This window comes from Camelus ferus, chromosome 8 (assembly GCF_009834535.1).
Source record: "Camelus ferus isolate YT-003-E chromosome 8, BCGSAC_Cfer_1.0, whole genome shotgun sequence".
Classification (NCBI taxonomy): domain Eukaryota; kingdom Metazoa; phylum Chordata; class Mammalia; order Artiodactyla; family Camelidae; genus Camelus; species Camelus ferus.
This window is the reverse complement of record NC_045703.1, coordinates 56,971,103-56,984,078: the sequence shown is the minus strand read 5'-3', so window position 1 is coordinate 56,984,078 and position 12,976 is coordinate 56,971,103. Positions and strand designations below refer to the sequence as shown.

At 37.4% G+C, this 12,976-nt stretch overlaps 1 protein-coding gene across 8 annotated transcripts in view; it reads left to right on the top strand.

Annotated features, from left to right (window-relative positions):
- Positions 1-1,075: 1,075 nt before the first annotated feature.
- Positions 1,076-12,976, top strand: part of SHPRH (SNF2 histone linker PHD RING helicase) — an 86,844-nt gene continuing 74,943 nt past the window's right edge. For 4 of the 8 annotated variants that reach the window (XR_004322045.1, XM_032485105.1, XM_032485106.1 and 1 more), the window contains exons 1-3: positions 1,103-1,310; positions 8,308-8,973; positions 11,243-11,372. Coding sequence is in view for 7 of the 8 variants with exons in the window: in XM_032485105.1 (XP_032340996.1) it covers positions 8,335-8,973; positions 11,243-11,372 (769 nt within the window). In the remaining variant the exon portion in view is untranslated. The other 4 variants (XM_014555545.2, XM_032485102.1, XM_032485103.1 and 1 more) reach the window with 4 other exon arrangements.

Genomic DNA, 12,976 nt, shown 5'->3' with positions numbered 1-12,976 from the left:
CAGTCAAATTATAAGCTTAATTTTCTGCTCCAACGGTGAGAAATGACACAACTATCAAAGATCACGTTTTACAGCACAATTTACGTTTAAACACGGAGTTTCAAGTAACATTTCCAAAAGACAGGTTCCATTACGTCTTGTACTTAGTAAAATGACTGGTTCGCCAATGGAGAGGAAGTCTGCATGCCCACTGCTCCAGCGTTAGCACTACTTTTTCCAACTTGCCTCATGAAGCCTTAGATAAGGTAACTGATTTCCACTGAATTCCAGGTGTTTTAGATTACGCGCAGAGCTTCTTTTAGGCTACTTTAGTGGTATGTCACGAAGTTCTGTACTAAGAATATGGCCCACGTTGGACTCTCAAACAACGGACGTTCCCTTAGGTAAGAACTTACTTTGGTGCTTCTGTGGTCACACAGGCCAAGACGCCCCTCCACAGCAAAATGCTGAGTTGATACTAGGAACTCAATCACTGAGTGCCGGATGTTTTCCGAAGGCTATTTTTCAGGCTTTTGTCCCTGAAGCCTCAGTATTCCAGTTATTTAGGTGTAAGCCTACCTCCAAGAGAAAGAGGCTACCACTCAGTGAAGATTGGGGAAAAAAATTAATTAGGATATTGGAAAGCCAGCTTCAGCACAAATACATGTACTTGTCCCCTCATGTTTTAATATTCACTCACAGTTCCCTGGCAAGTCTTGTAAAATAACTTTTTTTGAGGGAGACAAGCTTCTTCCGTAACTAATTAGAGGCTGCTTTCAGCAAGCAATTAAAAAGGTATGTTGGCAGAATTCTCTTCTGGCTTTTTAACTAAAGCCACAAATTTTAAAACTATCACTCGCTTCAAGCGAAGCTCATTCTCTTCAGCCGAGACCCTCACGCGCTTCAATCCAGAAACCCCGCTCTCTTCTAAATCCGCTTAGAGTCCCGCCTCCCCTTTAGAGGTTCCAGCCAATCCCGTGTTCTCTAGTGGCTTGACGTAGCGCTCTCGCGATACTCCAACTGTAGCCATCCTCGGTCTCTAACCTTGTGGACTTGCGCAGAAGCTACTCCTGAAGCCATTGCGGGAGAAAGGGGGCGGGCTCCCCGACGTGCGCGTTCACCTTGACCCCACGTTCCAGCGCGCGCCCGGCACCCCGGAGCTGTGGTTTCTGGGCCCCCGGGAACCTCAGCACAAACCAGCACAGACCGCGCGTGCCCACCTCAGGCGGATGTTCGGTGGGTGGCGAGTGCGTGCCCGGGACCTGCGGGGACATTAGAGGACCCCGGGCCTTGGTGCAAAGAGGCTCTAGGGGTTTGGAGAACGAGTCTAGGTAGGCGCTTGGGGGATGGAGGGTCAGGGGTCAGAGGTCAGGGACGGAAGACGTCTCTGGACGGAGACGGAGATCCCAGGGAGGGAGGGCTCGGTTGTTCTGGAGCCCGGGAAACTACAGGGCTGAGAGGGAGCAGCAGCGCGAGTTTCCTCGACCCTTCCCCATCCCAGACCTGCGGGCCTCTGGACCGCCGCGGCTCCCCTGGGACGAAGTGGGGCCGTGGAAAAGGTGCCTGTGCTTCTCGCGGGGGGCTCGGGCCTGCGGTGTTTTTTTCGAGTCCGAGGGGCTACCTCGGTAGTCGCGCTCCTCCGCCTCGCGGTGGCTTGTTCGCCCGGCCTGCGTCGAGCGATCGGTGCTGACAGCCCTGTTCTGACTCCTCGAACCGCTTTTGAGTCTTTCGGCAGAAAACCGAGTGGGTATCACCATTCGCCGCCGATATACCCCTCGAGGCTGAAACTGGGCAGCTACCTAGCTTTTTGGTGTGTGGGGTTGTGATATAGTGAAAGGGGAGACCGAGGCTTCTAAGTTAGTCTGAAAGTTCTCAGTTACCTTTGGAGTCAGACTAATTACATTCGCTTTCAAAACCACCCTTGCACGTTGTGCATGTTGGCTCGGTGGTAGTTGCTAGTTTTCTGAACCAAGATATGTTTTCTGATGATTCACGGTCGCTGTCAGATAAACAGTATTATTAAATAATGACCATTAAGCTTGTGCCGTTTTCCTAAATGACTTGATAGTGGCCATGAGGTAGAAATCCTAGATGTTTGATATTTTCCTACTTTAAAAAAATTGAGGCTGTAACTGAACAAAAAATAATTTTAAAGTTGTTACAGCTATTTTAAATTATTCAGTTGTATAATAGCAAGAATGATGAAACTCCCGTGAATCGAAGTGATCCATAACATCTGTACTGGCACCAAAAAGACTAGTTGCTTTATGATCAGTAATCATACTGGAAGCAGGTTAGTAGTGAGCAGCAGTTCCTATAATTGCATAACCTGGCACTTCCTAGAGTTTACAAGATCCACTTAGCCAATAAGGTGGCAGTTGAGAATAAAATAGTACAGAAGATGCCATTTATATATATTCTCTTCTTGCCCAGGCTAAAGAACTGTTCTTGCAGAGTTACTAAAACAAATTTTTTACTCAGAGTTCAGGCTAGAAAGATTTGGGGAAAAGAGAATCTGCTGCTGAAAAATCTTAAGAGGCGTTTTCTAAGAATATGCAACTAACATATATTTTAAAGTTCAACAGGTGAAAATACTCTCAGCCTGCTGGAGTTACCACTTTGGCAGAAGATTGTGGTAATGCTAGGTCACAGAACTTTTCAGTCATCAGTAATTATTGGGCTTCACTTGCTTAAGACTTGCCTTGGACAGCAATATCTCAAATGTATACTTCTTGTTGCCCTGGATAGCCTAGACCCAGGGCTTCCGTGGATTTGTTGTAATTGAAGATTTTTCTGTATCTTTTAAATGAAGAGATAATAATTTGGAGGGGAAAAAAATCTGAACTAATTTTAGTGAATTTGTTGTACTGTCATAGTAACTTAACATTTTATATTTATTTTTCTAGCAGTCTATCTCTGTCTTCTGTTAAAGATACCGGTCGGTCAGTTTTCTCAGTCTCATTCAGGGCCAGAAATATTAAGTAGTAGTTTTACACTGCCTATAGTCTTTTAGAATGTGGTTAAGAGAGACTTGTCCAAAAGGAAATTTGAGCAAAGTACTGTACGGTCCTTTAAAAGAGAAAGGATATTCAGGGAGTTAGAGATCTTTGTTTCACGTTATTTTGCGTATCATTTACATCCTGGCACTGACGTGGCCTTAGGATTTCAATGCTGAATAAGATACTGTTCCTGCCCAATGTTCAAGTAGCTCAGAGTTAAACAGTTCAGAACATTTTATCAGTTGGGATCAAGGAGGAGAGGCCCTTAACTCAGCATACCTGTTCATAAAAGGTTTTGAGGGAAGATTAGGACAGTGATAGGCAGAAAAATGTGAAAGGGCTTTTCAGGCAACAGGCTATTTACATTTAAATGTGGGACAGTAAAAGTGTGGTCCACAGAGAAAACTGCATATAATCATGTTATACCTAAACACTGATATTTAAAGGGGGAGGAAAAAGAAGCTGGACCATAATAGGTGGGATTCATGTGGTATGAGGAAAACAAGGAGAAGGATTTAGAATTGGAATATGATTAGAGATATATGGAATTTTACCAGTACTTGACTCATTAGCTGCCAGCTAACATTATGGTTTTAAGTAGCTTTGATCAATTAATATCTTCTTTGGTTCAAGAGTTATCCCTAGATAGAGATCTCTTAGACAAAGAGTCACCCGAAACAGGATGATGGGGCCTGGGTAACTGAGGTGGGGCGAGAGGTAGATCGTAAATGTTTGCTCGGTAGAGAACTGGACAAAAGGAGAGCCTTGCTAGAAATCCTGGTATTTATTTTTCTTCAACTTATCGTAACTGGTAAATACTTTGAGGCTATAATATTAGAAGAATCAAGTTGGAAGCAAACATCTGAAAGAATGTGCAAATTGTAGTGGTATATATAATTTAAAAGATATTGAATGAGTCTTATCAGAGAAAATAAAGCATTGAAGGAACGTATTCTGGTTCAATAATATCTCTTTTACAAATTGTAAGGGAAAGGGCATATATTAACCTCTGTTCACAATTGATTGGCTAGAACTGGTTATGGGACTATTACAGATGCAGCACCAGCTGAGGAGACATTTCCCATCTATTCTATACTTTGGAAGGAAAGAACTGGATTTTATTAGGCAGCTGACTATCCGCAAGGTTTCTCAGACTTGACCACACACTGAAATCAGCTAGGGAGCCTAAAAAATAACAGAGGTAGTGGCCTGGGCCCTGCCCCAGAGATTATCGTTTAATTGGCTGGGGTAGCTACCAGGGCATCATGATTTTTAAAAAGTTCCGCCAGGTGATTCTAAAGCACAGTCAAGTTTGAAACACATTGCTCTCTAGTCCCCCATCCTGCCACTTTAACGTTTGGTTATTATTCATAGTGTTCTCAGGGTGATGATAATAGCAACTACCACTTACTGAATATATGCTAAATTTCTGTTGCTGTGCTCCTGTACTTACACAGAGAAGCTAGGTAATTAGCCCGGCACCACACAGTAAATGCCAAAGCTAGAATTAGAATCTAGAAGTTCAAAGCCCACATTCTCTCCTGTAAGCCACATTGCTTTGCACATGCGAGACTCTATAGTCAGTCGCTTTTTGGGCTTTTAGAGTTAATGATTCCATAACTTCCATTTTATTAATATTACTGTGGTTGGCGTGACAGATTGTGTAACTGACCCAATGCCCTACCTCATATCCACACTCTTTGCCATGAGCAGTTTCACCCCTAAAGAAGTGTAGTATATGTACCCATTTCTTGGCTTTGAGTTCATCCATGTGACTTGCTTTGGCCCACAGAACCCTTGTGGTTTTCCTATGACCAGACACTTCAAAAAGTAGTTATATGATTGGATTTACACTCTTCCACCTCAGTCACTGGTGAACATTCCTGGGTTATTTTGCTGGTTCCAGGAGAAGGATGAGAACCACGTTAAGCAGAACCAAACTGCTTCTCCAGAAACCTAGCCTAGATCAGCCAACCCTCAGCTAACCTGTATCTCAAGGCATTGAGTTCGGGTACTTTATTATACAGCATGTTTATGGCAATAGCTAACTGATAAACTGGTGTAGCCTAATTTCAGTAGAGTGACCCAATTCCAATATTCCAGGCTGTGCTTGGAGAAGAGCTCGACAGAGATAAACACTTAGGTTATTAGGGACTTCCTATATTATTCTGATCTCTTATCCAAAATAATAGAGGAGATAAGATGCTTGGAAAGTAGTTAACTATAGTCAGAGGTTGATTATAGACCACCACCTGGATATTCATAAACCAAGAACTGGTTAAGGGAATGGAATTCTCATGATTGACTTAAACCAGCACTGTTTGATAGACGTTTTGGAATTATGAGCATGTTCTATATTTATACTGTCCAGTACAGTAGCCACTACTCATATATGGCTTTTGAGTGCTTGAGTGTCACAGTTAGAGAGAATGAAGAGCTAAGTTTAAAAATTTTTTTAACTTAAATAGCCACATGCAGCTTGTGGCAACCTTACTGTACTGCACAACTCCCTTGGGGCTACAGAGGAAACCATTCTCCTTTTAAGTAACAAGTCCACCAAGTTCCTAAGTAAGAAATGTTCTGTCAACAAGGAAATGAGGTAGATTTTAGGTAGATAAGTAATGTTACTTCAGTTTCTTTTATGGTTATTGTTCTATTCAGATTTTCTATTTATTGGGCCAATTTTATTCACCTACATTTTGTTAGTAAATTACATATTATATCTAGATTTTCAAGTTTATTAGAATAAAGCTATTCATAATATTCTCTTGCAATTTTTAAATCCCTGCATCAGCTTTTTGTTTTTGCTTCTTAAATTAGTTTTATTAAGGTATAATTTTGTATAATAAAATTCAACAATTTTACATATACAGTTTGATGGATTTTGTCAAATATGTACAATTGTATGATCACCAGTAGAACACTTCTTTCACCCCAAAACTTTCCTTCCTGCTTCTTTGCTGTCAGTTACCTCTTACCACTTCCTGGCCCCTGGTAACCACTAATCTGCTTTCTATCACTAGAATTTTACCTTTTCTAGAATTTCACACAAATGGAATCATGCAGTGTGTAGTCTTTCACATCTGGCTTCCTTTACTTAGTATAATGTGTTAAAAATTCATCCATGTTGTTGTGTGTATCAGTAGTTTGTCATGGAGTTCCATTTGTTTATCCATTCATCAGGTGATGGACATTTGGGTTGTTTCCAGTTTTAGGCTTCTATTAATAAAACTACTATTAACAAATTCAAGTTTAAGTCTTTTTTACCATTCTTGTTTTTTTTTTTAATTTATCTTAAATACCTATGGTAAATACCTATGAGTGGAATTACTAGGCTGTGCAGAAAGTGTATATTTAATTTTTTAAGAAATTGACAGACATTTCCTGTTGGAATGTTTAAGAGTTCAGATTCAGTTGTTCTGCATCCTCAGTCTTTTAAATTTTCACCATTCTAGTGGATATATAGTTTCTCATTGTGATTTATGGATTGAATTTGCAGTGTGTTAATGACGTGATGGTGAAGATATTTTTGTGTGCTTGTTTGCCAGTTACAGATCATCTTTGGTGAAATGACTTCAGAATTTTTGTCCATTTTTTAATAAGATTGTCTTACCATTGGTTTGCAAGAGTTATTTATATATTCCACATAGAAGTCTTTGATCAGATATTTGTTTTACTAATATTGTCTCCCATCTGCAGCTTCCCCTTTCATTTCCATAACAATGTTTTGAAGAGCCAAAGTATTTAATTTCACTAAAGCCTAATTTATCATTTTCTTATAGCCTCTGTTTTTTGTGTCCTATTTAAATTTTTTTTTTTTTGCCTAGTCCAGTGTCACTTAGATTTTCTCCTCTTTCCTTTCTGAAGTTTTTATAGTTTTAGCTTTTATATTTCAGTTCATGATCCATATCGAGTTAATTTTTATATGTGATAGGAGGTAAAAATTAAGGTTCATTTTTTTTGCATATAGATATCTATTTTTTTTAAAAGGATAGTCTTTCTTCATTGATTACGTTTGAATTCCTTCAAAAATCAGTTAACCGTGCATATATGGGGCTATTACAGGGCACTTTATTTTCTTCCATTGGACCATATGTCTTTATGTATATCATTGCCACAGTTTTTGATTACTGTTCATCTAAGTCCTGGGGTCAGTGTTAATTCTCCCAACTTTATTCTTCTTTTTCAAAATTGTTTTGACTCTTCTAGATCTTGGGAATCAACTTGTCAGTTTCTACAAAAACAGCCTGTTGGGATTTTGAATGGGATTACTTTGACTCTGTAGATCAATATCAAGGAATTGACATTTTGGCATCTTGAGTCTTCCAGCCCACAAACACAGTACACAGTGTGTATATCTCTATGATTATACTACTCTGCTCTTTTCTCTCTTTTTATGTAGACTTGCCAATTTTCAGAATAAAAAGAGTAAAATTTTTTAAAAAGCAGTTATCTTTTTTAAAAATGTAAAAATGAGAATAAGTCTATTATATTACCATACTTTTTTCATTCATAATGTTTTCTATTCCTTTCTGTAGCTTCAAATTTCCATCTAATATTATTTTCCTTCTGTGTGAGGACTTCTTTAACATTTCTTGTACTGTGGGTCTACAAGTGAATTCTCTTGGCTTTTGTTTGTCATTTTTTTATCTTCATTTTTTAAAACTACAGTCAGCCCTCCACAGCTGCAGATTCTGCAACCACAGATTCAACCAACCACAGGTCAAAAATACTCAGTAATACAGTTTGCTTTTCTAAAATTGCTAATCAGTTTTTTTAATAGCCATCTTTTTTGTATTATGACTTCCTGCTTCTATTTCATGAAAACGATATATCTCCCTGAGGATGTGATGGTGTTGATTGTTTTGTAAAGTTCTTAAACCTTTAGGATTATAAAGCAATTGAAATTATGTAGTGGTGATATGAGTTTAAATGTTTTTTTTTTTGTGGGGTTTTTTTTGATATGAATTTAAATGTTACTGAAACTTTTCAAATAAGCATTTCCAGGCTGTTTGAGAGATTTACCTTACTGTCTTACTGTTCATTAAGAATATTTTTAGGATTTATTTTAAACAACAAATTATCTATATTAAATTTATCTATAAAAGACCAAGAAGACCGTTGGAATTTATATGATACATGAGATTATAGTCAATGTGTTCCATAGCTGTATTTGACTTACTAAAAAAAATTATATGTTGCTTTATGTATCTCTCTGTACCTTTTATGTTATCCGTAGGATTATTACCATATGCTGAACTTCTCATCTGAGAATACTTTAATACTAAAATCATCTCTTGGAATGCCTACTGTTGTGTTTGTCTTCTAGAGTTCACATTAACAAGAAAACTTGAAAATGAGCAGCCGACGGAAACGTGCTCCTCCAGTGAAGATAGACGAGGAAAAGCAACAGCAGCTTTGCTGGAATATGCATGAGGACAGAAGGAATGAACCTCTCACCTTGACTGATGATGAGCACCCCTGCCCAGGTTTGGACTCCTCCTCTGCTCATTGCATCATCCTAGATGACGGTATAAAGGAAGAAGAGGCTCACAGAGATAAGAAGAGGTGTTCAGAGGCAGTGAGCATCTCAAAATCAATTGATAAACAAGAGACTGGTGGCATTTCTTCCCCTTTGTCTATAAAGCTGAATATTGTCATTTCTCCCTATCACGTTGATGATTCTTGGAAAGCGTTTCTAGGAGAATTTACTCTTCAACTTCTTGCTGGTCAGAGTTTAACTGAAAATTTTTCTGAAAAGAGTTTTACACTGATGAGTTCAGAGTCAAGCAATCAGTTCCTGATGTGTATTCATTCAGAAAGTGAAGATACAGAGAAACAAAAAAGAGGACTCACTGAGCCAATCCGCATTTGTGACAAGGGTGCTCAAGTGGAATCATCCTTTAGTGGTGAAATGTTAGAAGATTTGGGGTGGCTGCAGAAGAAGAAAAGAATAAAACTTTACCAAAAGCCCGAAGGAAATCACATCGTCAAGGTACTCAATTTCTGTGGTGGTGTTTAAGGTTCTTCTGGCATTAGACAGCCCATTTTGAAATTAACTTAGAAGGAAGGCTTGAAAAGCCAGCAATAAGCTTCTGATTATTAAATGTCAACATATACTTTATTTAGGTCATTCAGTAACTATTAAAAAATATATATTATAGCTAATTATTTCCAGGCTGTACTTTTTCAAGATCTTCCTGATTTGTCCATTCCAGCCCTACTCTCAGTGACTTGTTTTGGTTCTTGTTATCTCTTTCTCTTCCTGTAGCAATTTTTTAAGTCCTGCCTACCATTTCAACTCTGTCATGTCCTTTGTCTCTGGGGTGGTATTATATGAATGCAAATGGAATTCTGTTCTTTACCTCCTACAGAATTAACTATAATATGGCATGGAAGTCTCTCCTTTGATAGACCTTTGTCTCCTTCAGCCTCACCTCTTCCTTTATCATTCTGTTTTTTATATTCAGAAACTACACATTGATTTGTTTCCTGCAGATACCCTGCTGTCTTTCTGTATCTTTCCTTTTGCTCTCTCACTTCCCTCCACCTGGGTTGTTCCCTTCCCCTTCAGTCCTAACTCCTGGTCATTAAGAGTTTACTTCATCTAGGGAGATCATCCCTTAAACTCCATGGATGATGTTACATGCCCTTCCCCTATAATATCTGACATTTATGCTTATTTTTGCCTTGGTCACTTGTATACTTAGATTTTAGATCTTTCCTCCCCACTAGACTATGAAATTTTTTATCTTTATAGCCCAGTAAAGTACCAGGTACTAAACAGATTTTCAGTAAATGAATGAATAAATGTGTAATTCATTTCAGGCTCTGCTATTAGCTAGCTGAATAATTTTATGTGAATCATTTAAATGCTTTAATTTCAGCTTCTTTCTGTTTGAAATGTAAATAATACTCATTCTTTTTACTTCATACAATTGTGTTGAGAATCAGGTAAAATAACAAATAAATGTACTTGGTAAACTGTGAAGCAGGTTAATAGGCCTTCATGCTAAAACTGGAAAAGAAATTCTAAAATGTTAAATGCAACTTTGTTCAGTTGAGACCTGTGTGTTACACATTTCTCACATTAAAAAGCAATTATGATGATAGCCTTATTTATAATTTCAGCATTGACAGAAAGAAAGGAAAAAATTTAGAAACATTAGATTGTAATTAATTCCTTCCTGTACATTCTAACTGTGCAACCAAGCATCCCCTCTGTTTGCTAACTGTGAGTGCCAAAAATCGTGGCTCAGTGATAACAAGTATGTAGAAATTCATGGCTCGTATGCCTGTGTTCTATCCATTTCTTCCACACACCAAGTCCTGATCTATTTTGTCTTTCCTGATCCCGATTTTTATGAATATTTAAACACTTATTGCTGCTATAGCATGCCATCTCTAGGTAAACACAAGGCAGAATACAAATAATAATGAAAACGAACCTTTGCCACTTATTCCTGTATAACACTAGTTGATTCTTGTTCTTAAGGGAAGGAATATGAGAATCTCAGTAATTAGGGAATCAGGGCCAGGATAATATAGAGAAATGAAAAAAAACTGTGTTTATTGATTATCTATCTTTAGGAAGTCTTAAAATTGTACTCAGTAGGCTATCTCATACAGGCTTATCTTCATTTTGCAAATGAGAACATTTGGGTCAAAATCAGTCAATCATTTTGTTTGTTCATTTAGCTCTTAAAATATCAATGCCAGTATTAAAATTCAAGTATTTCGACTGCAAAAGTTCATACTACACTGTTTCACCAGAATTAAGCTATATAACCTTAATAAAGTTCTGTTTTCCTGTACATTTTAGTGTTTGATCTAGTAATAGGGATTCCCAAACTAACTGCGCTTAAGAGTCCTGTCATGTGCATCAGAATCTTCTGGGGGAATCTGCATTTGTAACCAACTTCACTGATAATTCTGATGATCATCCAGTTGGGAAATCATTGATTTGGGAGGCAGAATTGGTGTTCTCATCACATTCTCCCAGGTTCGTTTCCAGTTAGGGAAATATTTTTTTCTAGCTACTTCAGTGGTGCTTCACATATATTAGGCACTGCATTTATAGAAAGAATTTTTTATTGAAAGCAAAAATATCTAAGGACAATTTGGTAGATGTATATTTAGTGTTTGTGAGGTAAATACTGTGAATACATTTAAAAATGATGATGATAAAAAATGTTTTCCTTATATCCTCATAAAAATGATGTAGTACAATCAAAGCAATTTTTATGTTGATCAATTCTTTGTAGGTTGGAATTTATCTTTTGGAAGGTGGCCTAGCGAAACTAGATTTTCTGAGTGATGCAAATTCAAGAATGAAAAAGTTCAATCAGCTCATGAAGAGAGTGATGGAAAAGTTATACAATTTTGTCATTCCAGGTAATTTTTAAAATAAACTTTAAAATTTCTATTACTAAGGAGTTGTGGGTTTTCCCCCAATTCCCATACATAACAACCAGAAAAACAGCTAATAAAACCATAATAAAATTAAATAACCTCCATAAAATTACTTATGACAAAATAATACATATCTGAAATGACCCCAGTACTATAATTTTCCTCTTTATTTTATTGACTTAATAATGTACTTAGCTTATAGTAAGTACTCAAGAAATGTTTGTGAAGTCAGTAGGCAGAATTTAAAGGGATCTGAGCTGATTGGAATTTTTGCATTATTCCTGTGCTTTTATTTTGTCATGGCCAGATAATCTTGGCTGGCCTTTATTCCACCTCTCCTTTGCAGTCTGGCAAATAATCTCAAGAGCCTGCTCCCCATAAAGACCAGTTAGCTTTACTACTATTTCTTGGCAAGACGCTGCATCCTTGGTCAGGACTGCAGTTTCAGAGTTGTCTGCCATTGGTTCTCAAGGGAGAGGTGTGGATGGCTTGATGCAGCCCATCAACAAACGCTATTGGAAAAACGGCTCAAATTCTCCAAGTCCTGCTCATGGTGGGTGAGCCTTACTTCAGGTGCAAATTATAGAACATTTTTATACTGGAATATTTGGGAAATCAGTTTCTAAGTTTGTTTATTGAGTTATTTCTGCAGTACATTCTTTGCAAAGCTTCATAATAATAATAGTAAATGCATGTTAAAGACTTAAGGAAAATCACTGGTTTCAGAATTGGAAGGAATGCTTTTAAGTACATCTCGAGTTTTATAAGAATTCCATTATTCTGCCTATTAAAAGTAATACAATTTGAACTTTTCAAAGGAAAACTTCAAAGGGTTTCAAAAGAAAACTTCAAATTTAGTTATTAATACTAGATTATACACCTATAGTAACAGTCTGAAATAACCAGGCATGTATAACTATACATTAATTGTAAAGTTTTGAAAATCTTACATGGCATAATCTTATATGGCATATTTTTAATTGAAAAAAGTAAATTATGTATTTTGTGGTAGTCTTCATTTTAGAGCATATGAAGTATGTCCTATAAATATGTATAGACCTATTTGAAACCATTCAGAAATAAACCATTGGCTAAAGGGGGTTTGTAAATGGGTTCAAGAGTTTGAAAACGTTTTTCTTTTTATAATAGGTGTGATTCTTCTTCCACAGGGCAATTGTACCCAACAAATGAATCTGAAATTCTTACAAATTTTTATTGATGGCTTAAGCCCTTAATATTCTGATTGGCTGCTGCTACTACCAGATACCTATGCTTTTTAGTGTAAGAAATAAAATGAGAAGCCTTGTGTTATTAGATACAGAAAATTTTGTCTGCATATGGATTTTATGTTAACATGTAAAAGTGAAATAAATTATCCTTTTATAAACTGCAAAAGATAATCACATTCAGTTCCTCAGATGATTGGTAAATATCTACAATGGATAAAATAAATGCCAGCTGCTCTGAGGAGCTGTAAAAACAAAAGACAGCCTTTGCTGTCAAAGAGCATTTCAGTTCAGTGGAGAAGGGATGAATACGCACAAATGATTGTGCTACCAGACAGACTGCAATGTATTGCTATATCC